The 26977-nt window shown below is 33.3% G+C and overlaps 1 protein-coding gene and 1 long non-coding RNA gene across 2 annotated transcripts; one reads left to right on the top strand and one right to left on the bottom strand.

Moving 5' to 3' along the window:
• Positions 1-1095: 1095 nt before the first annotated feature.
• On the bottom strand, positions 1096-2874 carry LOC105766424 (pentatricopeptide repeat-containing protein At1g62930, chloroplastic). Its single transcript, XM_012585894.2, has one exon. It carries the CDS (start codon positions 2872-2874, stop codon positions 1096-1098), a length of 1779 nt encoding a protein of 592 aa, XP_012441348.2.
• A 967-nt stretch (positions 2875-3841) lies between these two features.
• LOC128040969 (uncharacterized) lies at positions 3842-4283 on the top strand. The gene is made up of 2 exons (XR_008195734.1): positions 3842-3931; positions 4041-4283. It is a non-coding gene; the product is annotated as an uncharacterized LOC128040969 (long non-coding RNA).
• The last annotated feature ends 22694 nt before the right edge of the window (positions 4284-26977 follow it).

The raw sequence follows: 26977 nt of genomic DNA on the forward strand, positions 1-26977 counted from the left end.
ATCAGCAATCCCATTAATACAATAATAGAAAATGTTAATAAATGATTGATTTGTCAGTTTTTTATAACGTTAGTGACTATTTTGTTATTTTTCTAAAGTTAAGTGACTGAAATAAAATCTATGTGATTGTTTTGTCAGCTACCCCAAAATTAGTGACTATTTGTGTAATTTACCCAATATAGAATTTATTGCACCTTTATTTCATTTTTAATAATTTACAATATTAAAATGATAAAATATATAATTTTATATTATTATCTATTTATTTTTATAATTAAATTTAAATAAAATTATTTTAAAAACATTTTATTGAAATTCAGGTTAGGCCGGGTTGAAAACAAAAATAAATTCTTTGATATGCACAGGAATGGACCGCGGTTGTGGGGGTATACTAGAAATATGGGATGTTGCTCGCTGGTTGAAGCTGAACTGTGGCTCATTTTGGACGGTTTGAATCTTCTTTGGATCCAAGGCTTTAGACGTGTGGAAATTGTGAGCGACAGTGCTGCTGCTGTCCGCATCATATTGGATGAGTCTGCTGCTAAGCAGAGTATATCGCACAATTCGAGTTCTTTATAATCGGCAAAGGAAGGTCAAGATACATCACATTGTCCGGGAAGCCAATGCGTTTGGCCAAAGCAGGCTGCTGAATCCACCACCTGCTGCACTGAGGAGCATTCTTTGCAAGGACAGTACAGGGACTGTTGGGGATAGGCTGAAATCACTACCCTCCTTTATATAAACATTCAACCCTTTATTACTCAACACACGTAGATCAATGCCATTAAATCACCTTAATATTTATTTCAATTCCTTTTATTCTCAACTCATGTTTAGTTGTTCGTACAAATGCCCCTGCTTTAAAATTCACAAGCAATATTGGTTTTCCCCTAATTTCTTAACATCACCACCAAAAAGATCAAGAAGTTGCTAAGATCAAGATCAACAAGCTACACAAGTCAGAACAAAATCAACAATATTGAAAATAGACACTAAACCTCATTCTAGTTTCCACAATCTTTTATCCCTGTGCAATGGTTATGTACAACTGATTCACATTGCAAGTGATGATCTTTACACAATTTGTGAAACATTTCAGAGCAAGATTGATTTTTTAGAGTATATGATAAGCTCCATAAATAAGGTGGCAGTGAATATATCTGCAGAAAAGCCCTTACCAACCATTTCCGTAAGAAGTTGTGTTGCCTTTGAGGTATAGCTGTTGAGAAGGAACCCCCGAATCATTACATTATAACAGCAGCTATTAGGCAAACAGTCATTATCTCCCATGCTCCCAAATAACCTGTATGCTTCATCTGGCAATCCCTCTTTACACAGTCTACTAATCATTACACAATATGTGTAAACATTGGGTTTTAAACCATTGTTTGAGAGTTGATGAAATAATTCCTTGGCAACTTCGATATGCCCAGCGTTACAAAACCCATCAATTAGGATAGTATACGGGACAATATCAAGTTCCAACCCACTGTTTTGCATTGCTTGAAAAAGTTTCAATGCCTCTTTGATATGACCTGTTTTGCATAAACCATCCAGCAAAATCAAACAGGTCACTATATTTGGAACTTGTCCAGAAGCAAGCATCTTTCTAAAAAGTTCACATGCAGTTGAAACTTTCCCTAACTGAAACATACTCTGCATAAGAGTGCTGTATGTGACAGTATCCGGGATTGGTCCCTTTCGAGATATTTCATGAAAGAGTTCCATTGCTTCGTCTAACCTTTTACATTTGCAATATCCATTGATCATGGTGTTGTAAGTAACTATACAAGGTGCACAACCCTTTTCAATCATCAAGTTGAAAACTCTTCTAGCTTTATCCGTTTCTTTCTGCAAGCAATGACCATTAACTAATGCACCATAGGTAACAACATTAGGCTCAATGCCTCGCTTTATCATTGTGTCAACAGTCTCTACAGCTTTAGAAATAGTTCCTTCCTTGCAAAGAGCATCAACCAATGTATTATACGTGACAATATCAAGTGAAATATTGTTATCAACCATTTCACTCAAAAGCCTTGTTGCCTCCTCCTGCTGGCCCAAATTACACATACCATGAATTAAGCAATTGTAAGTAGAGATATCTGGTCTAATGCCTTTAACCTTCACTTCGGAGAAGAAATCGAGAGCCTCCTTCAACAACCCGTTCTTACAAAGACAGTCAAGGATGGTATTATATGCTACAATATCGGGTTCATAACCTCTGCTTTCCATCAGCCTTAGAAACCTAACAGCTCTACCAGTATTACCGGTTTTACACAACACCTTAAGCATTGTACTGTAAACAATCAAATTAGGTTGATACCCTTTTTCAGTCATTTCATCGAACATACAAACGGCCTCAGAAATCATACTTTGATTACAAAGCCCATTAATCAAAGTTGAAAAAGTTACAACATCAGGCTCAACACCTAAGTTCAGCATTTTCCCCAAAACAGAAAACCCAAAATCAATTCGACCTAATTGACAAAAGCAATTAGTCAAGATGTTCATAGAATAAACACCATGGGAAACTCCCAATAATTCTATCTGTCTATACTTAGAAACAACAATGGCATAATGTTTCATCTTAACAATGGCTCCTAATAATTTATTGAATTCCACAATTGAAGGCTTAGGGTACTTTTCAATCATCTTATTGAACAAACTCAAAGAATGATCAACATTATCGAAGCGGTGGTCTGTTTTTCCCTTTCCTCTAACAGGCATGGACATGGGTTTCTTAGTTAGGCATTCGATGTGAGTAGCAATGGAGTTAGAAGAAGAAGAAGAAGAAAAAGAGTGGAAATGAGAAAGATGGCTTCCAACATTAACAACCGAACGAAGAATAAAAGAAGAAGGAAGCTTACCCATATCTTGAAAGCAGAAATGGCAGCGGCAGTAGCAGAAGAAGTGGTGTTTAAATTTTGGGTTGAAAGCAGAAATGGCAGCGGCAGTAGCAGAAATGCAATCTTCAAAAATGGAAGATGCATGATTAAAAAGATAAATGAACATGACATGAAAGTGCCAAAAAATAATAATAAGAGAAATAATAAAATAATAAGAACACACTAAAAAATAAAAATGACAATAATAAATAAAAATGCACCAATAAAAAGCATGTATACAATCTAATTCTTAAGTATGTATAAAAATATAGAAGTAATAAATAATAATAATAATAATAATAATAATAATAATAATGGCACAAAAGAAGAAAAAAGAAATATATACTCAAAGAAAATTAAAATAAATTAAATGTTAAAAATGAAGGAATAATAAATAAATAATCGAATGAAAGAATTAAAATAAAAAGTAAATAAGTGAATAATATATAAATATATAAGTAAATGAGTAAATAAATTAATAAAATAAAAGGAATAATGAATAAGTAAATAAGTAAATAGATGAAAAAAAGAATTAAAATGAAAAAGGGACTTAATTGTAACTTAAATGAAATTAAAAAGATAAATCAGGATAAAATAAATAACAAATGGTCTGAAATGTGATGTACGAAAAGAAGCAGGGACCAGCTAGGAAATTATTTCCAGGCCCCCGAACGCACCGTTCCATGGGGGTCCAAAATGAAGTAAAACCAAAATTATGGGGTACAAATTAAAAAAGAAATAGGATTAAATTGAAGCAGGCCATAAAAGCGAAAGGACTAAAGTCGAAATAGACCCCCGCATAAAAAAGCGGATCCTAAGGCGGGTCGGGTTGATAATCGGGTCGCGACACAAAACGATGTCGTTTCGGGGTCTTGGCAATAAGCCCAAAACAAAGTCGTTTTAATGGGCTATAAAAGTTAAAAAAAAAGTTTCAAAAATCATTTTTTACATCTGTTTGAAAAAAAACTTAGAGGGCCATTTTTTTTTCTCTCAACAGCCCTCTCAGGCCGGCCATCGGGCCACGTGGCGGCCGCCAGTTACCGGTCCAAATTGCTTTTATAGCCATTTTATACAATTTTTATAGCCATTTTATACAATTTTTATATAGATTTTTTCTTTGTATCTGATTCTGTCTTTTCTTTGTAGGAGCAGTTGGTGGTAGAGGAGTTGGTGGCTGACGTGGGAGGAGTGGTGGTGCCAGAGTAGAGATTTAGGGTGCGGTGGCTAGGGTTAGATTAGCTATTAGGGTTTCTTTTGTTTTGCTAAAACTGGTTAAGTGTTTTGGGCCATTGGGCCTCTTTTTTCATTTGGGCTTTAATATTTTTATTTTAGTTTGTAATTTATTTTTCATTTATTTGTAGAATTGGGCCCGGGCGAAATTGGGCCATTACAATATATATCACAATTATAACATTACATAATATAAATATTATAAACAATTACAAAATAAATATATAAGGAGATAAGTAATTAAAATAAAATTGTCAGCCAATGTTTCCATGGTTATATTTCTAGAAAAATAAATGAAAAAAATACATAATTTTTCGCCATAAGGCATTCTTTGGATCTTCAACCGCTATCGTTCTACCTTCTCCTCGTCATGGACTCATTCTTAGAAAAAAATACAATTAAATCCTATGCTTGTTCCTAGTTCATAAGAACTCTATGAATTAAAAAATATCCTATGTGAAAATTATAGTTCAAAGTCTATTTTCTACTAACCATAACCTTGGCAAAAAATAATAATTGTATAACAAATATATAATATCACATCCAGTACTCCTATATATAAATCAAACCATGCTTAAGATTTAAAAATGTCACTTTTATATAATTAAATCATTCAAGAATAAGAGAAATTTATTTTTTGATTATCTCATTATACATATGGATAGAGCACAACTTGACTCTAATATCAATTATTAAAAAATCGAGTTTGAAAAATATAGCGGAAAATGAAATTAGGGGAAAACTAAAGTTTTAAAATTTTCCAAAACTAGAACATGGTTGTGATATCTAAAATATCAAACACTTAATCAAAATTGTATATTTTCGATTCGTTTAGGATGAACGCTTCGACGAGTAGTCTTCTCCATTATCCTTAAGCTCACATATGCCGAGTGTGGGCTCACTTCGAATAAAAAAAATTCCACAAAATTTACACATAGGACAAGATCATCTTATTATCAAAAACGTATGCAACAAACATATAATCATATGTTAAATACAATGTCAAATTACTATTTTCATATATTACTCATAAAAGATTATCTTATTTTATTTAAAGGATTTAACGATTACCATGAGACTAAATTTGTAAAGTATAAGGACTAATAATAATCAAATTGTACACATAGTACAAGATTAATAATAAAATTTTATCTCATCAAATTCAACTCATACCGTTTATGTTAAAACTAAAATTTTAAAAACTAAAAAATATATAATTAAAATTAAGCAAATTTAAATACATGAACTAAATTCAAACTAAATACAAAGACTATCAATAATGTGAATGACGAAGATAATGTTATTTATAAATAATATATATTTATATATTATAAAATAATGTTTTGTTTTTAATTATATTTAATGTGGGACTTATTTTTATAATTAAGTTTTAAATAATAATTAAGTTTTAAACATGATTAAATAAGTCTCGATTTTAATATATATACACAAAATATAAAAAATAACGAAAATACATAAAAATTTAATTATATTTAAAGTAAATCTCATTTTTAATTAATTTTAATAATAAATTATATTAATTAATAATTACAATAAAATAAATATTTATTTTAATTTAATTAACTCAATCAATCAAATTTATGAATTTATGAAATAAAGATAACATTACATTTCTTTATTTAAATTATCTTTTTATTTTTTTCATGTTGCAATAATACTTTTGATTTTATTTATGAACATACTAATTTGTATTTTAATTTTAAAATCATTTTAATATTATATATCCAAACTAATAAAAAATATTTATGTTTTGTATTTTTTATAAAATTTTAAGTAAACCACCTCAATTTAAAAAACATTTTTAAGATATTTTAAATAATTCACCAAATCAATTTTATTGTGTAAGTTCAAGTTTCAACATTTGACATTGCACTGCCACGTGGATTTCAATTATATAAATTTCTACTAAAAAAAACCTAAAATCCATATTTTTTTAACCCCTAACTCCTTAAATCACTACCCTAGTTGGTAGCCTCTTGCGGATAACTTGAAGCTTAATGTTAATAGGTAAGGTAAGTATTCGATTGAGTCGAGTCAAATCAAGTTAAAAAATTTTGAGTTAGTTAAGTTGACGAATTCTATTTTAGTAACCAAACTCAATTTGATTTTTTTTCGAATCGAATCGAGTTAAGTCGAGTTGAGTTAACAAATCCTATTATTTGTCCTCAATGTTGCGTTTACATGGACCGATTATTTAACAAGTAGATGAAGTACAAGATTAATTAACTACATAAACAATATAATGGTTTTGCCTTTTAACTTAATGAGTAAACATTTATCAAAACGACGTAGTTTTGCCTTTTTTTATTTGAATTTTCAAGTAATTCGAATTGTGTAATTCATATACGAGTTAAATCGAAAAACTTGATTTTTTATTCGATTTGACCAGAATAACTCGATTAACTCAAATAACTCGAACTATTTAATTCAAAATTTAGATTTTTTATCGAGTTTTTTGAATCGAATCAGATTTTGCTCACCCATATTAATAGGGCATGGAGGTTAGATATGCATGTTGCATTGTAATAAAAAATTTTAAAGAATTTTTTACTATTCGATAAAAAAGTAATTTTATTATTTATTTATAGAATTTTAAAGTATTAATTAAAAACTTTTTAAAAGTACAACTTCAGATTGTTCTATTATCTATTTAGAAAACGATCTTCAATTAGTTAATGGATACTTTATGGTCACAATCTTGGCAAATTCAGTTTAAGTGAATGCTCTAGCTGCGTAGTGTGGTAGAGGTTGGAACTTAAATGTTGCTATGGTTTTTATTCCATTCCATTAGTTGGGATACAAACTCAAACAAATCAGGTGATGAAAGAGTGTCGTATTAGTTGAATTGGATTTTGAAGTTTTGTATATTGTTTAGCCTATTATGTGTTTGAAAGTCATGCAATTTGCAATATATAAAATGTGCAATTTGATCAATTTCTATTTCATTGAATATTCATGTTTCAGTGAAGCTTGTCTTGGCAATCTAGCTTATTGCAGCATGTCATATATGATTAGTCATTTCTACTGACAATGGACATCCTGAATAAAATTAATTGGCAATGGTGATTTAATCCTACAAAATGAGCAAACGACATGCTATACTTATTGCAGCATGCCTTATATGATTAGTCATTCAGTCTCCCTTTCTCCCTTATTCCTCCCCAACTTATCTTCCTTTCCAACTTTAAGCCAACTTAAATGAATCGGCCCTCCTTAGCACCACCACCTTCTTTTCCTTGTTGAACACTTATATCAACAATTGGTACAGTGAGTATGGACTAAGTCATGACTTCCTCTCACACTAATTCTTCTCTCAACCGGACAAACTTATCCACCTTCACTAACTCAGCAAACTCAATAGCTCCAATGACCACCATTAACCCCATTGCCCTTGAGCTTCCTTCATGCCAAACTCTAACCCAGTTGTTTGCTTCTACCTATTGTACCTCTCTTCCAACCCTCAGTGTTGTTCGCTCGACCTCTTGCACCATTTTCTTAACCTTTTCTTTCCCCTGGTCTGTTGCATCACTTTCTTAGCATCTTCCACCACTCTTCTAGTTGTTTGCATCGCTGCCTCAACTGTCAACCTATAGGCCTAGCCTATTTGTGCCACCTCAACTTCAATAAACCCCTGGCGTCTCTTCCTCTAACACTAAGGAAGTCCTCTTGCAATAATATCGCATGCTCTCTCCTCATGTCTCTTCACTCCACCTTTCAAGGTGGCTACTACCATCATCCTAGTGGATGAAGCCTCTCACCAACAACCCTCTTACTCTCAACACCAAGTCATTAGGATGCAAGAGAAAATGTGTCACAAATAATAAAAATAAAAATAAAAATAAAAATTATACTTATTCGATTTTAAAAAATATATATTTATTTCTTTAAATGTGTACAATCGAATAAAAATAAAAGTTCTATGTATAAATTTGAACCAAATCAAACTTCATGTATCAAATTACATATTGACACAAAGTCCATATATAATTTTGATATTTATCTCTAACTACATATAATATGATTTGAACATAACCATAAACATTAAAGCTTTACTTTGACAATTTCTATCATAATCACATTTGATTTTTGAAAATATTTTTTATAAATATATTTTATACATAAAAAATTCACCTAAAAGTGTGTAATAATTTAGCATAATATATATTTATGTATATATACATTGATATCTTTAAGCAACTTTGTAGAGACTTGAAGTGACAACGTAAACATACACATTAGAAGGCCGCAAAATTATTATATTATATTATATTGTTTATTTTACTTTTTGGTCCTTCAACTATGTATGGATCAGATCAAAATTCCATAGCATATTCTATAAAATTTGAGGTTGAATATGTAACGCCCCAAAATCTCTTATATATTTTTTCGTATGTTTATGACACAAATATTTGTTAGCTTTGGTAGTGTTGTGTTCTGGAGTGTTTGGGAGGTCCCAAGTTCAAGCATTAACTTTGGTAATTTTTTTGTTTTTAAGTGAATAAACCCTTATCTCTAGCCAGTATGCTTAAAAATAAATATTGGAAAAATATGTTAGAATGGACCTACTAGTTTGGTGGTTAAGTGGTGTGTTGGAGTGCTAGGGGTTTTGAGTTTGAATCTTTGTACGTGCAAGGGGGAATTTTTTTATACGTATGCCGTGTAGGAGTTTGAAATGTGTAAAATTCTGAGTATTTGAAGAGTGTGGGGATATTATGGCCAACTTTTAGGAGGATGTTGAGAAAATTTCAATTGTTAAGGGATTTGGGGATTGAATGGAGTGTTTTTTGGAGATTTGGATGGAGGAGTTTGGATAGAACCAAAACTAGTGGTCTTTTCAGCTACCCTTTTTCATTCCCTAATTTTTTGATAGTTCTGTCGTTTCTGCTTTTGGTTTTTCTCTTTGTTTTCATTTTTTTTCTTTTTCTTTTTCTTCCCAAGCCGAATGATAATTGTTTCTTTTCCCAAATCTCGGTTGCTCCTAATCTTTTGACATTTTGAATTTATTCTTTTTGCTGTCGAATTGCTGCCAAAATTTCTATCGAAAGTTCTTTCCCCTCTCACCTATTTTCTTTTCCTATTTGCTTCTTTGTGTTCATTTGTTCCATGAGTAAGCATACATTTTCATGGTACGGTAAGTTATGTTTCTACTTCTTAATTAATTTTTGTTTGGTTAAGTGGTTTAAGGGGATTTTCTGTCGGTTGATTAGGAGTTAAACAAAGGGCTGGAGGTCTCTGATGAACGTTTTAAGTGGGCGAAACCTCCCTCTTTATTCAATCGAAGGTAATGTTGTTGTGAGTTTAATGCTTGGTCAACATGTGTGTATTCGATTGAGTGAATGTTTAAGTGTAGGTTTTAAAGACTTGGGGGAGTTTTCTTAGCAAATAAAAACCAGGTGTGTAAACACAACTCCGAAATTAGAATTCAACAAGAGCAAGAATGGGTGAAGGTCGATGCCATACGGGCGTATGGTCGTCCGTGTAGTGAGCCGTGTGATCGAACACTGGCGTGTGATCAACGAGGCTGACCATGTGCGATTTATGGGCCAAGCCGAATTGGGTCGTGTGGGCCACACAAGTGTGTGAGCCCCACACAGGCGTGTGAAAATATTAGGTCGGGCTTGTAACATCCCGATTTTTGGCCTAGTCGGAACAGTGGTTTCGGGACCACAAATCCGATGAGGAAAAATTTATTTTTCTTATATTTTTATGGTTTATGATTTCATGGAATGATTTGGTGAAAATTTTGTTTGAAAATTTCGACGTTTGGGCACTCAATTTAGTCAAAAGGACTAAATTATAAAAAGTGCAAAAGTTGAGTTCTACATGTTAGAGGTGTCCAATTGTTATGAAAATTTAAATTTGAGGTCCTTATATGGTAATTAGACCATTTCTTAAGTTGGTAGACAAAAATGGGCATGAGATAAGTGAAATAGGAAATTTTTAAGTTAGGGGCGATTTGGTAATCTAGTAATTAAAATGAATTAAAAGGGAAAAAGATGGCAAATTGTGTTCATCTTCTTCATTTGGACGAAATCAGCAAGGGGGGAAGCCATAGTTAGGGTTTTCAAGCTTCCAAGCTCCATAGTAAGTGATCCCAAGCCCCGTTTTTAATGTTCTTTACGTTTTTGAGATCTCGATAGCTTAATTTAGCTTATTCTAGCAATAATTTAACCTAGGGTTTATATTTGAAAAAATACCCATAGGTGAAAAGTGTTTATTTTGATGTTTTATGATAGAATATGAAGCTAGAAATTATGTTAAACAACTTTTGCTAGCCGATTTTAAACGAAAACGAGTAAGTTGACATAATCGGAAAAAATACCTAATGTTCATAAGTACATGTTAGAGTGAGAATTTGATGTTTCCATAGAAAGGAAAAATGTTCAGAATGTCATAAAACATGAGAATATGAGATGAAGTTTAAATTCCGAGCCTTGGGACAAAAATGTAATTATGTAAAAGTTTAGGGGCAAAATCGTAATTTTGCCAAAGTTAGAGTCAGGGGCTGTTTGATAAATGTGAGTATTAAATGAGTTAAATTTTCTATTTTAGATCAAGAAGAATGAAACTCGAGGTTAGACAAAGGAAAGAATAAAGTTGAAGACTAAGTTGGTGAATTGGGCTATATTTGGTATCGAGGTAAGTTTATAGTAAATAAATGCAATATTTCAATAATTATTATTAATGCTGCTATCTTCCAGCAACTATGAATTTATTTCATGAATTTATTTGATGATGATCCAAGCATGAAATAATAGAAAATTAAAATTAAAAAGTCTCGTTGATACATAAGGATGGTACTGGATACGAATGTCATGACATTTGGGTAAAGAGGTCCCATGTAAGACCATGTCTGGGACATGGCGTTGGCACCAAGATGAGAGGTCCCATGTAAGACCATGTCTGGAACATGGCATTGGCACCGAGATGAGATGTCCCCTGTAAGACCATGTCTGGGATATGGCTTTGGCATGTTATTATTAGAAGAGACCCGAGTATCCTTATTATTCCAATGTAGCTCAACGGGCTAGTAAACGAATCATGTTCATGAAAGTTCAGTTAAGAGCATAAATGGCAAGCTCAGGTAAGTTATAAAAGTTAAGAACTTATTATATTATCAAATGATACTCAATGTTTCAGCAAGAGAAGAATAAGTTACGATCATGAGTTAACTAAGTAAACAAGCAAGAGAACGAGAATGAGATTAAATATAGAGTAAACTAGAGATCTTGACATTTGAGTTTGATTATTTGGGTTAAATGTTGTTATTTATTTGCTAGTAAACTTACTAAGCTATATGCTTACTTCTTTTATTTTTCTTTCTCTTATAGTATTGTAAAGCTACTTTCGGGAACTTAAAGACGTCGAAGATCGTCTACACTATCAAGAACAACTACTCGGTATTTTATGATGAAAAACGTTTGAGTTATGGCATGTATAGGGATTTAGTTATTTTGCATGTTTGTAATTAAGATTTTGCTAAAGAATGTTGTGTAAGTATTTGATGATGAATGGTTATTAAAACGGTTAAGTATGAAGGTGTTGGTTGTTATAAAAGTTTAAGTGATAAATTATGCATGAAAATCATGAAAGGGTAAAATTTTGCAAAGAAAGAGAATTCAGGCAGCACAGTGACGTGACTTTGAAAAATCACGTAGGATGGTATAAAATGAATTAGAAGCTTTATGATATATAGAATGAAATCTTGTTGAGTCTATTTTCATGGAAAAATAACGGTTTAGCAAAAGGAATTTTATATTTTGAGATATGATAATTTTGGTGAGATAGGGTCAGAACTATTTTTGGAGTCCCCTATTCCGAGTTTAGAAAATCACTAAAAATTGTAAAAAAATATTTATGAGTTGTAATTTATATGTCTAGATTAATTATTGAGTCTATGTTCTTTAGAAACAAGTGATAACACTATATGAAAATCCTACGATGAGAAAACTTATTTTTAGTAGCAAGAGGTCAGGACAGTCGAGTGAAGAAACAGGGGAGACTTTAACTAATAAACTGTACTAATTGGCCAAACCAAAAATTCTAAAAATTTTATGGTAGGAAGATATATTTGAGTCTAGTTTCAAGGAAAATTTAGGAATTAAATTTCGATTCCCGTAGCTCGAGCTATAATCAATTTAGTAACTGTTGCGCGATTGAACAGATTTGCTGTAAATAGTGAAATAAATTTTCAAAACAAGTTTTTATGCTTTGAATTAGTAAGTCAAGCTAAGTAATGCCTCGTGCTCGACTCCGGCAACGGTCTCGGGTAAGGGGTGTTACAGGGCCATGTGATCTACATGGCCAAGGCCATTTTGGGCCGTGTGGGCCACAGGAGCGTGTGGGCCCACCTGGGCATGCAACATAAGCATATGGCCCATTTTTACTATTTGTTTGCTAAGGTTGCACGGGTCGCTCGAGTTGGCTGTGGACCTATTGTAGGGTTGGTAAGCTTACCTAGACCCCTAATTGATTGAATGACTGTTATATCCATGTACGATATATATATTGTAATACCCTAATTTTGTCCGGCCCAAATCAGAAATAAATAAACAAAAAAATATAAAAATAAAAATAAAAACAAAAATTATTAAAAGTCCATCAGTCCATAGTTACAAACCCAAGTTACAGAGGCCCAATCACCTAACCCAAAAGACCCAACTAAAACCCAAACCCACTAAGCCTAATGCCCATCAGCCAACCCTAGCCCGACGGCCTAACACCAAAGAGGTTGCAGAAACCCTAGTAGCAAATAGTTTCCAGCGCCGCAGCCTTTGGCTCTCTCCTCGCATGTGCTGGTCTCTCCACGTCACCACACCTCCGTACGGACACGCACCTGTAACAAACAAAAATGGACAACGCAGCAGCAAAGCAACAACAATAGGCCAACAAATGCAGAAAAGAAATAACAGAAAAAGAAATAACAGATCGATTTTTTTATTATTATTTGTTTTTGTAATTTTGGCTATAAAGGGCCAATGCAAACACTGTAAACGGATCTTTTTTTTCACAGAGATTGAATACAAGAAATATAAAAATATTCAAAAAAAAGGAATCAAAAGGTGAATATGAATTTTGCTTTGCTTTTCGGAGTTTTCTTTTTTCTTTCCCTTCTCTGATCCTATTTTTTTTACTCTTTGGTTCATCATTCGGGGACGATACAAAAAAATATAAGGATAGGAGAGTGTGCAGAGATTACCTGGTGGCCGGTTCTTCGTTCTTTCCGTCGCAATCGGAGTAGGACAAGGATACAGTGGCCTTTGAATGGCCTGTGTTGCAAACGGCGGCAGGAACTAGGGCTAAACCCTAGTAGAGAACAAAAACGTTTTTTAAAAAATAGGCAGTGACTGTTTTTTTTTTGTATTGACTTGTTGTTTTAATAATAGTATTAAACGGCGCCGTTTAAAGGCCCGTGGCCCGCGTGGTGACCCGACCCAAGGGAAGGATCCACGCGTTTTGGGTCTGATGGGATTTTTGCGCACTTAGTCCCTCACTTTTTATGATGCATTCAAATTAATCTTTATATTTTATTTAAATTTGGCCACGCCTTTTATATTTTATTCCTATTGGGTCCATACAGAGATGTGTCATTTTGAAGGAAAGGGAAATTTCCCATTTAATCCTCATATTATCCGCATGTCATGTGTCGGCCCCTTTTAGCTTATTTTATATTTCTTTTTTTTTTCTGATTAATTTTGTTCTAAATTCATTCTAATCCTTTTTTGAATTCAGCAATACTTGATTATTTAATTTATTTAATTATTTATTATTTTGGATCTATTTGTTTTTAAAATCTAATATTAGTTAATGATTAAGCTTAATATTTTATTATCATTTTATGTTTTGTATGTATTATTGTTTCAAGTTTTTCTCAAATGTTATATATTATTACTTTTTAAAATTATAATGTATTTTTATTATAAGTTTATTACGTATTATTATTTTAAATTTATTATGTATCACTACTTAAATTTATCATATTTTATATTCTTATGTAAATTTGACATGGTTTGTATATATTTCTTGATGTCTTTATTTTATAATATTGACTTTAAAATTCATTTACATATTACTTACTTTTATTGATATTTTATATTTCAAACCTTTGTTTATTTTATTTTAATTCTTTTATTCATACAATTTTCTATTCTCTTCTTTGTTATGCTTTTGTATTAGTTTGTGGGATGTTTCATTCGAGATTAACTTTCCAATGCGTTTAGATTTTAATTGTTAATATTGGTATGGTTAGATTATATGGGACTATTGCTTGTGTATGTATGTATTGTGTTGCTCATTTTTATTCAAAGGTTATATAAGTTCATTAGTGTGCACTTTGGCCTACGAATTATCGCTTCGCATTGTACATTCCATCGCGCTTTATTCGCTTAGAAAGTTATGTTTAATATCATTTAAAATATCAAAACCAATTTATTCAAAAACTTTCGAAATAACGCAAAGTTCGGTATTTGGAGTCTTCGAAAGAATTTTTCTCGTTGAATCTAAATAATCGAGGATATGCTTTAATCAAAACACATAAATAAAAAAGCTCATTCTCGAGAATTCGATATGTTGTGTCCTAATGCATTGGATATGACATGTTGTTTTCTCGAAACGAGGATTTTTCTAAAAATAAAGGCAATATGCGATATTTAAGAATTTTGGGTAATTGAACCCTAACTTACTGGGTTTTGATTTTTCATTTGACTCAAATAATCAGATATCCTTCTCAAATGCATGAGTTAAAAAAAATCAAAAGACAAACTTAATTTTGAAGATTAAAAAATGTCGCGCCCTAACTCACTAGCTGTGAATGTTTTATTATTTTAATTCATTTAGGTTAAAAAGATCATATTTTAAAATCTTTTCAAAATTTTGACACTATGACATTAAACAATCAATTCGGTGCCAATTTTGGGTGTCACGAGGGTGCTAACCCTTCCTCGTGCGTAACTGACTCCCGAACCAGTTTTCTCAAAATTCGTAGACCTAAAATTATTTTCAAGGTGATCCTATCACACCTCAATAAAAGATCGGTGGCAACTCCAATTTTTTATTTTTACGTCGACAACTAAAATTTTTGTTTTTTTCAAAAAGGTAGTTTCGACATATATTTATGACTGTATATTGAGCATGCTGTTAAAATTGTACTGAATGCATGTATGATACCATGATTTGACATGATATGATTGTATGATGCATTACATGAGGATGGGTTTATATTGATTAGAAGAAGTGTACTGAAAGGCTTCGAGCCTAACTTACTGGCAGCTCAACTGCATATTACTGTATAGGGTCACATTTGATGCTACTTGGAGTGTAGGGATGGGTGGGTTGATTATATCCCCACATAAAATGTAGGGTTGGACGGAGATGGAGTGTAGAGGCTGGCTGGGTAGAATTTTGTGATTGCATAACTAATAATGTACTGATTACTGATACTGGAATAGGCCAAGGCCCTAATGCATAACTGTACCTGTACTGAAATGGGCTAAAGCCCTAACTAAAACTGGATCTGATACTGAAAAAGGCCTTAGACCCAGATTGTGATTGCTTTCTATCTGCTTATATATATGGGACTACTCGCTGAGTTTTTGTAAACTCGCCCTTCTGATTTATCTGTACAGGTAATCCCCAGTCATAGAAGGATCGGTGCGGCGGAGGATTTAGCGGTGGCCACACGACTTACCTCATTCCATTTAAGTGTTTAATTTTTATTTTGATTTTATATGGGGGTTTTCACTGTAACATGACCTTTTTGGATTTATATTTTTAATTTGGGATTTTTATTGTTTTGATTTAATACTGCTAGTAGTAGGAACAATCGAGTTTTCAAAAAGAACCAAACGTTTCAAGAAAATTCACTCAAATACACAACTGTTTTAAAAAGCTTCCACAATAGGTGACATTTTGAAAATTAATTACGTTTTGAAAATGAACAACACGTCCTGGAATTAACATAAGATATTGTCAAAAGGTTATATAGGTAAGTGGTTTTTTGACGACAACTCACTTTTTCAAAAAACACTACCGTGTGACATCGCCAGATTCGACCATAACGTCTAGGGCGAGTTTAGGGTGTTACATTTAGTGGTATCAGAGCCAAGTTACAAAACTCAGCTATAGATTTAGGTTTTTAAGATTCGATTATCTAAGAACTAATTTTTAAATGATGTGAAATGTTTTTGCTAAATGTGTGGCACATCGAGTCTCCGACGCTGATCCTGTAAGTCCTATAAACTGTTATCTGTTTAAAAACCTAAAAATGCTATAGACAATATGAACCAAGATTACTTTAAATATAATGTACTGGAAACACTCAAGTTACTGTATATTGATACTGTAGTAAAACCGATAGACACTGATAGATACTACGTTGTACAAAAACAAACGTTACACTTATGATACTATTTTCATAAAATATCTGTTAATAAACACTGGAATTGTAAACTGATGCATAAAATTATAAATACAAATTAACGCGAATAGATAATGAGCACAAGAGGTACTCGCGGACGGGGTACAAGAGGCCGTGGTAGAGGTCGTAGAGGTGCTCAAGCTGGGTCCTCATCTTCTAGAAACTTGCCTAATTTAGATATAAGTGAGACACCAACTTCACCCGTGATCGAAACTGGGTCTCATGATCGTGCGGCTAGGGATGACGCACTGTCCCAAGCCATGTTAAGAATTCTGGAAAGGGTCGTTGAACCCAATACTGGAGCTAGAGGCCGCGGGTCGATTACGGAATGACTACGGTCTAACAGAGCTGAGCTTTTCAGGGGTATTGCTAGAGTTGCCCCTAATATGGCAGAATACTGGATTAAGGCCACAAAGAGGATTATGGACGACCTGGACTGTACCCCTGAGCAGAAGTTGAAGGGTGTTATATCGCTGCTGCTTGATGAGGCTTATCAGTGGTGGCTCACTATTAAGGTGGGTTCTCAGCTCGATCGACTAACCTGAGAGTTCTTTAAGACCTTTTTTCAGGGGAAATATGTGGGGACCAACTATGTGGATACTCGTAGGCGAGAGTTTTTGAATCTGACTCAGAGGGATAGATCCATGGCTTAGTATGAGGTTGAGTTTTTACGACTAGGTCGTTATGCGCATGGTATGGTGGTTCTGATAGCTCCACAAAGGGAGCAAGATTTTATTGCACTGGTTGATAAGGTGAAGACCACCGAGGAAGTAAAGTGCACTGAGCGCTAGAATTGTGATAGAGAGAGAGGTAAAAATAAAAGAGATTCAGAGCCTTTGAGTTCCATTCAAAGGCTTAAGAAAAAACCGATTTGATGGGCGATCGAGTTGAGGTTCTATTATCTTTGCTCTGAGACGGCATTGTGTACCTTTGGTCGTAGTAGACGCTATCGATGAGTGTTGGAAAAGAACTAAGGCATGTTTGAGGTGCAGTTCTCTAGAGCACCGTATTAGAGAGTGTCCATAGAGGTCCGATCAGATACAAGCTCCAAGCACTGGTACTGCACCACCACCGAGAGCAGCTTAGCAGCCATCAAGAAGTCGTAGTCAAGCCAGAAGTGGTAATGGGTTGGGCTATGGTTAGAGAGCACCGGGCAGAGTTACTGGTTATACTGAGGTGAGGTAGCCGACTCTAGTTTGTGCTACACGTTGTCGAGAGGATAGAGATGCTCTGAATGTTATCACGGGTACGTCCTTTATTTATAATGTACTTTATTCTGCACTGATAGATATAGAATCCACTCACTCCTATTTAGCCTATACTATGTCTGAGAACTTGGGTATCTTGGCTGAAGCACTACGAGTGAGGTGACTGTACTGAGTCCGCTAGGACAATTAGTAAGGGTAAATAAATTGTTTAGAGACGTTCTTTTATAGGTTCAATGGACTATTTTTTTGGCTGATCTAATGGAACTACCTTTTGGAGAGTTTGATCTAATACTGGGAATGGATTGGTTGGTTAAACACTGAGTGAGCTTAGATTGTGCTATAAAAAGAGTTGTACTGAGAACTGAGGAGGACAGCGAGTTGATCGTAATTAGAAAACTTCGAAACTACTTATCGAACGTGATTTCTGCATTAAGGGCTAAGAAGTTAGTTCGTAAGGGATGTGAGGCGTATCTGGCCTACTTCAGTGCTTCAGATTCTAGGGATTCTTCGGTTAAGGATATCAGGACAGTTAAAGACTTTCTGAATGTTTTTCTTGAAGAGTTACCTGGGTTGCCTCCGAATCGAGAAGTAGAATTTGGGATTGAGCTCTTTTTTGGTACAACTCTAATGTCTATCGCTCCCTATAGAATGGCACTGAAAGAACTTGTAGGGCTTAAGGCTCAGATCCAAGAGTTACTGTATCGTGGGCTCATCCGTCCTGGTGTGTCTTCGTGGAGAGCACCAATTCCATTTGTGAAAAAGAAGAATGGATCTATGCGCATGTGTATTGATTACCGGCAACTGAATAAGTTGACCATAAAGAATAAGTACCCTCTACCGAGGATAGATGATCTGCTTGATCAGTTCTGAGGTACTTTAGTTTTTTCCAAGATTGACCTTTGATCGGGATATCATCAATTGAAGGTTAAGGAGACTGATGTACACAAGACAACATTTAAGACTCGGTACGGTCATTACGAGTTTCTAGTGATGCCATTTGGACTGATGAATGCACCAATAAATTTTATGAATCTGATAAATCGAGTGTTTTAGCCCTATCTAGATCGATTCGTGGTGGTATTTATTGATGACGTACTGGTGTATTCGAGAATTGAGGATAAGCACGATGAACACATCAGAGTGGTTTTACAGATTCTACGAGAAAAACAATTGTACACCAAGTTTAGTAAATGTGAGTTCTAGTTACGAGAAGTAACATTTTTGGGGCATGTAGTTTCTGCTGAGGGGATTAAAGTCGATCCTCGAAAGATTGAGGCTATCTTAAATTGGAAGTAGCTTAAGACTGTATCTGAGATTAACAATTTTTTGAGACTGGTAGGGTATTGTCGGTATTTTATGGAGGGGTTTTCTCTGATTGCCACACCCTTGACTAAGTTGCTACGTAAGGGTGTACCGTTTAACTGGACTGATTCGCAGTAAGAGAGCTTTAAGAAGTTTAATAATGTACTAACTGAGGCCCCTGTTTTGATACAGTTAGAGGCTGAAAAAGAGTTTACTCTCTACAACGATGCATCACATGTCGGTTTGGGATATGTGTTGATGCAATAGGGTAAGGTAGTAGCCTATGCGTCTCATCAGTTTAAGACTCATGAGGTAAATTATTAGATGCATGACTTGGAATTGGTCGCAGTGGTATTCGCACTGAAAATTTAGAGGCATTACTTGTATGGTGAGAAGTGTATCATTTACACTGATCACAAGAGCCTCAAGTACCTCCTCACTTAGAAGGAGCTGAATCTTAGGTAGCGTAGATGGATTGGCTACTTAAGGACTACGACTGTACTATTGAATTCCACCCTGGTAAGGCTAATGTGGTGGCCGACGTACTGAGCTGTAAAGCTATAATTGACTTGAGGACGATGTTTGCCCGCCTCAGTTTATTTGATGATAGTAGTCTATTGTCCAAACTTTAAGTTAAGCTGACATGGATAGATCAGATTAAGGGTAAACAATAGAGGATGATTCGTTGGGCCTTCATTTTCGACAAGTTGAGAGTGAGAATACCGAGGATTTTGGACTGAATAGCGAATGGGTACTCTGTTTTCGTGGGAGAATTTGTGTACCGAGAGATACTAAATTGAGTCAGTCTATTCTAAAAAAGGCACATAGTTGCCCTTATACTATACATCCGGGCAGAAAAAAGACATACAGAGACCTTTGTGAGTTATATTGGTGGCTAGGTCTTAAGCGAGATATTATAGATTTTGTGGGTAAATGTTTGACATGCCAGTAGGTTAAGGCTGAGCATCAGTTACCTTCGAGGTTGTTGCAGCCAGTTAAGATTCTACTTTGGAAGTGGGAACAGATTACTATGGATTTCGTTAGTGGGTTACCCTCACACCCACTAACAAGGATTCGGTGTTAGTTATCATTGATTGATTGACCAAATTCGCCCACTTCATACAGGTTCATACTGACTACTCTCTGCAGAAGCTGGCTAAATTATATGTGTTTGTGATAGTGAGACTGCATGGAGTACCGATTTTAATAATATCTGAAAGAATCCTCGCTTTACGTCTTGGTCCTAAAAGAAGCTACATGAAGCTCCGAGTACAAGATTAGACTTCAGTACTACATCCATCCTCAGACTGACGGTTAGTCAGAGAAGGTGATTCAGATACTGGATGATATGTTGAGAAGTTGTGTGATTAACTTCCGAGGTAGTTGAGAGGATTACCTGCCACTATCAGAATTTGCTTATAATAACATCTATCAGTCTAGTATTCAGATGGCACCCTACGAGGCACTATATAGTCGTAGGTGTCACACACTTTCATGTTGGACTGAGTTGGGTGAGCGGTGTGTTCTGGGCCTTAAATAGTTTCTAATACCAAGGACAAAGTTAAGTTGATTCCAGACCAACTGAAAGCAGCATCAGACAGACAGAAGTCCTATGTGGATCTGAAGTGTCGAAAGATTGAATATTCGGTGGGGGACTTCATTTTTCTGAAGGTCTCGCCGTGTAAGAAGGTACTGAGATTTGGTCGCAAGGGTAAGTTGAGCCCTAGATTTATTAAACCTTATCGTGTGCTTAAGTGAGTGGGACCAGTTGCTTACCAGTTAGAGTTACCTCCGAAATTGGATTAGATTCATGACATGTTCCACGTCTCTATATTAAGGCGCTATTGCTCTGATCCCACGTATATTATTCCAGTAGAGGAGATTAAGGTTATATCAGATCTAACTTTCGAGGAGTAATGGGTTCAGATACTGAATCGTGATGTAAAAGTTCTAAGGAGGAAGTCTATTCCACTGGTTAAAGTTTTCTTACGTAATCATAGCACCGAGAAGGCCACGTGGAAGCCTGAGGATGTGATGCATCAGTAATATCCCCATCTGTTCTGATCAGGTAAAATTTCGAAGCCTAAATTTTCTTTTAGGGGGTAGAGTTGTAATACCCCAAAATCTCCTATATATTTTTCTATATGTTTGTGACACAAATATTTGTCAACTTTAGTGATATTGTAATCTGAGAGTGTTTGGAAGGTCCCAAGTTCAAGCATTAGCTTGGGCAATTTTTTTGTTTTTAATTGAATAAACCCTTATCTCTAGCCAGTAGGCTTAAAAATAAAAATTGGAAAAATATGTCAAAATGGGCCTTCTAGTCTGGTGGTTAAGTGGTGTGTCGGAGCGTTAGAGGTCTTGAGTTCGAATCTCTGTACGTGCAAGGGGGATTTTTTTTGTACATATGTCGTGAAGGAGATTGAAATGTGGTAAAATTCTGAGTATTTGAGGAGTATGGGAATTTGTAACTGATTTTTAGGAGGACGTTGAGAGAATTTTGGTGTTAAGGGATTTGGGGATTGAGGGGAGAGTTTTTTGGAGATTTGGATGCAGGAGTTTGGATAGAACCAAAACTAGTAGTGGCAATTTCGACTACCCTCTCTCATTCTCTAATTTTCTGATAGTTCTGTCATTTTTGCTTTTAGTTTTTCTCTCCGTTTTCATCTTTTATTCTTTTTCTTTTTCTTCCCAAGCCGAATGATAACTGTTTCTTTTCCTATATCTTGGTTGCTCCTAATCTTTTGATGTTTTGAATTTATTCTCTTTGCTGCTGAATTGCTGTCAAAATTTCTATCAAAAGTTCTTTCCCTTATCACCTATTTTCTTTTTCTATTAGCTTCTTGTGTTCATTCATTCCGTAAGTAAGCGTACGTTTTCATGGTACGGTAAGTTCGGTTTCTACTTCTTGATTAACTTTTGTTTGGTTAAGTGGTTTAAGAGGATTTTCTGTTGGTTGATTAGGAGTTGACCAAAGGGCTGGAGGTATCTGATTAACGTCGTAAGTGGGCGAAACCTCCCTCTTTATTCAATTGAAGGTAATGTTGTTGTGATTTTAACGCTTGTCAACATGTGTGTATTCGATTGAGTAAATGTTTAAGTGTAGGTTTCAAATACTTGAGGCGGTTCTTAGCAAATAGAAACAAGGTGTGTAAACACAACTCCATAATTGGAATTCAACAAGAGTTGGAATAGGTGAAGGTCGACGCCACATGGGCGTGTGGTCGCTCGTGTGGTGAGCTGTGTGACTGAACACGGGCGTGTGATCAACGAGGCTGACCATGTACGATTTATAGGCCAAGCTGAATTGGGCCATGTGGGCCACACAGGCATGTGGGCTACACACGGGCATGTGAAAATATTGGGTTAGGTCGTGTGATCTACATGGCCTAGGCCATTTTGGGCCATGTGGGCCACAAAAGCGTGTGGGCCCACCTAGGCATACAACATGGGCCTATGGGCCCATTTTCACTATTTATCTACTAATGTTGCACGAGTCACCCGAGTCGTCTGTGGACCTACTATAGGGTTGGTAAGCTTACCTAGACCCCTAATTGACTGAATGACTATTATATCCATGTACGATATATATATTTATGACTATATATTGAGCATGCTGTTAAAACTGTACTGAATGCATGTATGATACCATGATTTGACATGACATGATTGTTTGATGCATTGCATGGGGATGGGTTTATAATGATCGAATAAAGTGTACTAAAAGGCTTCAAGCCTAACTTACTGGCAGTTCAGCTGCATATTACTGTATAGTGTAGCATTCAGTTCTACTTAGAGTGTAGGGATGGGTGGGTTGATTATATCCCTACATGGAGTGTAGGGCTGGACGGAGATGGAGTGTAGGCTGTTAGGATTTTGTGATCACATAACTAATACTGTACTGATTACTGATACTATAATGGACCAAGTCCCTAATGCATGACTGCAACTGTATTGAAATAGGCTAAAGCCCTAACTGAAACTGGATCTGATACTGAAAAAGAGCTTAGGCCCAGATTGTGATTGCTTTCTATCTGCTTATATATATGGGATTACTCATTGAGTTTTCGAAACTCACCCTTCTAATTTATTTGTACAGGTAATCCCCAATCATAGGAGGATCGGTGCGATAGAGGACTCAGCGGTGGCCACACAACCTACCTCATTCCATTTAAGTGCTTAATTTTTATTTTTATTTTATATTGTGGTTTTTACTGTAACATGACCTCTTTGGATTTATATTTTTTATTTGGGTTTTATTGTTTTGATTTATAACTGCTAGTTGTAGGAACAATCAAGTTTTCAAAAAGAACCAAACGTTTCGATAAAATTCACTCAAATACACAACTGTTTTGAAAAGCTTCCCTAGTAGGTAATGTTTTGAAAATGAGTGACACGTCCTGTAATTAACATAAGATACTGTCAAAAGGTTATATAGGTAAGAGGTTTTTTGACGACAACTCACTTTTTCAAAAAACAGTACCGTGTGACATCATCAGATTCGGCCATAACGTCTAGGTCGGGTTTGGGGTGTTACAGAATAATATTTTAAAATTAGTAGAACTAAATGAGAATTAAATTGTTTTTATTTCTATTCCCAATACATTAGTTTAAAAAATTCATCCATTATTGTTTTTATTATATATTTTTTGAACATTGAAAGAGCTTTATAAGATTCCCAATTGTGTTATCTTAATGCATCCAACTCATGTGATGATATGATTTTGTTTAATTTGACAAAATGAAAAAAGAGTGAGATTGGTTTTATCAATAAAATGTTTATTTTAACTTTAATATGATTCGGGTTATGATTGGATTGACCAAGAAGATAATTTTATTTTTAAAATAAAACTTTATCCAATCTAATATTTATATATCAACTCGGTTATGAAACTACAGATCATATCTATTTTTAAAATTATAATTGATATTACTATGACGATACTTTTATCCTTTCATAATTTTGTATCATCTTCAAATAGAAATAACTAAAAATTGCAAATCTAAGAATTAAACACGCCTGAATAGTATTAAAATGTAAATTTATTATCACTTCGCCTATATTCATCATTGAATAAACAATAATTCGAGTTGATTAGGAATGGGTCAAAAATAAACATTTTTAGGTTCGGTGATTGGTTCGGATAGCGGCCCAAACCTAGCTCTTGGTTAAATTAACATTTTTTTATAATTAGACATCACATAGTTGATTGATACATTATGAAAATAAAGGGGTCTTAGTGATAATTTTTTTTATATTTGAATTCCAATCATCACTTTTTTTGTGGGTTTTGATTAATTAGTCCAAAACACATTCTCAGGATAATTAGCTTATTTGTGTCAAGTGAAAATAGCGATATATATATATATATAATAATTGGGCACCAAGTAGGGGCAAAGCTAGAAAATTTTTTGGGGCCAAAATGAAATTTTAATTTTAATAGTCTATATCTTATTATTTTTAAGGATTAATTTAAATTTTCATAATTTTAGAGGGGCCAAAGTGCAATTTTATAATTACTATTTTAAAATTTTAAAATTTTCTAAAGGGTCAAAACAACAAATTAATAAATATTGCTTGAAGCCTTGAACCATCAATACCTAATTTAAACCATGATTGTAATTTACACAAATTAATAAATATTGTATAAAAATAAAAAATAATTATTAATATTATTAAATATAATATTTTTGTTAGAAAAAATATTTTCTTTAACATATTGTTTTCTTAAATCTCTTTTAGTTTATCTTGTTTGATGAACTCAATTAGTTAAATTACTTTAAATAAAAACTTAATATTTATATAATTAAAAATCATAATTAATATGAATTTATTTTATAATATGGGATATAATTATATTTAGTACATATTGTATTACAAATATATATATATATATATACATACATGTTTAACGCATATAATATATCAATTGTTATATATACGTAAAATATGAATGTATAGTAATTATTATACAATTATGATATTATAATATATACTTTCTTTTATTAACAATATGCAACCTAAACCTTAAACGTTAACTAATTTATAGTAATTATAATATATACAATTAACATATATAGTTAAGATAGATTATTAATGATACGTATTCATATATACAACTATGTTATTATAATGTACATTCTTTATATTAATGATATATGTAAGCTTACACCTAAACGAGTAACTAATTTTATGATAGATTATAATATATACAACTATTTTCTTATCTCGTGCAATGCCCAAATTTAGTTGTATGTATCAATTAAATATATTACATGTATTTATGTAACGTTTTAAAATTTTATGATCGAGAAACTAACAAGATACTCACTTGGCTACATAATTTTAATCTAAACTAGATTTTATTGATTATTTTATAAAATAATCAATATTATTCTGAGTTATTTTGTCATTTTAAATTAGTAAAATCTAGAAAATTCATTTGATGGTATTCAAACCCAAAACACCATGATATTTGACATTTTAATTTTATGATTTCATCGGAAGTCTAATTTATTTCATATTATTTTTAAAAATATATTTGTTAAATAATTTCTTTCAACCACATCCTAAGTATTCCATAATCTAAGATCATATTTATTGACTATATTATGTTTGTATTGTATTTTTATACTTGTGTTCTAAATTATAATATTCAAATTAAAAGTAATAAATAGCAAAATCTAGCATAAACTAATAGTGGTGCGTTTGATTTGTCGAATCTTCGATTATGTTTCGCAATAAGATTACGAAAACATAAGATTACGGATGGAATGCAAAATACCTTATTTTGTTTCATTTGCTTGGAATGAAAGATTCCTGTATTCGATTGATGAAATTTAGGATTACCTAAAAGCAAATTTTACTGTATTTTCATTGTTAATATTTTTTTTTTACAAGGTCACTTCCTTTATCTTTTTTTAGTCTCAATTTTTTCAAAAAGTTATAATAAATTCACCATTTTATCATATGAATTCAAATGAACTGCCATTAGACCTAATTATGATAACTTATTTATGTGATTTACGAATTGAACCAGCAAAAATGTTGGGTTTTGAAATCAACATCTTTCACTTTCTCATGTTAAAAACATGATGCAAAGGAACAATTAATGACATTGACTTCAATTAGGGTTAAGTCGAATTTCTCACAAATTAGAAGAAAGAAAGACAAAAACTGGCATAGGATTGAAAATACCTTGCAGAGGTCATTAAGGTGGTGAAGCAAAAGGTTGGAATTAAAATAGTTAATTCAACTATATAGTAGGTATTTAGGTCGAAATATAATTTTACCATTGTAATGATTTTTGAAAATATGATACAATACTATACTATAATTTTATTTTATTTTTAAAAATGTCACATTGCTTTAGAGAACCACATTCAAAGAGTTAACACATGAGGTTAAAGAGTCTAAATTCATATAAATCTCATTAAAAAATCCAATGATGGATTTTAAAATTAAATTTTAGGGGTTTAATTATAATTTTTTAAAAAAATAGGAGTGTAACGATAATATTTTAAAAGAATTGAGGGTTTGATTACAATTTTAAAAATTTGTGGGATTTATGAATTTTTTTTAAAAAAGAGAGTTTAATTACAACTTTCAAAAAAAAATTTAAGGGAATATTGAATATTTCCAAAAGTTTTGGGCCTTTGGCACATTGGGCACCATTACTGTCCTCCCCTAAAAAAACCAAGATATTCTTTTTTGTGGGATTAAAGCTTTTGATAGATAAAATTAGTAAAGGAAACTAAAAATTTCTAATAATTATTTTTACTAAATGACTTAAAAAATATAAATAAAAATTTATCTAAAATGTTGTTATATCAAAAGCTTAGGACATCAAAGCTAACAACTTTCATCAGATCAGAACAATTATAAAATTTATCTCAATCACTCAACCTCAATT

Source organism: Gossypium raimondii, chromosome 5, assembly GCF_025698545.1.
Source record: "Gossypium raimondii isolate GPD5lz chromosome 5, ASM2569854v1, whole genome shotgun sequence".
NCBI lineage: Eukaryota > Viridiplantae > Streptophyta > Magnoliopsida > Malvales > Malvaceae > Gossypium > Gossypium raimondii.

What these genes read in the sequence shown, in the direction of transcription:
- LOC105766424 (XM_012585894.2), bottom strand. Translation starts at nt 2,874, where the DNA reads ATGGGTAAGCTTCCTTCTTCTTTTATTCTTCGTTCGGTTGTTAATGTT.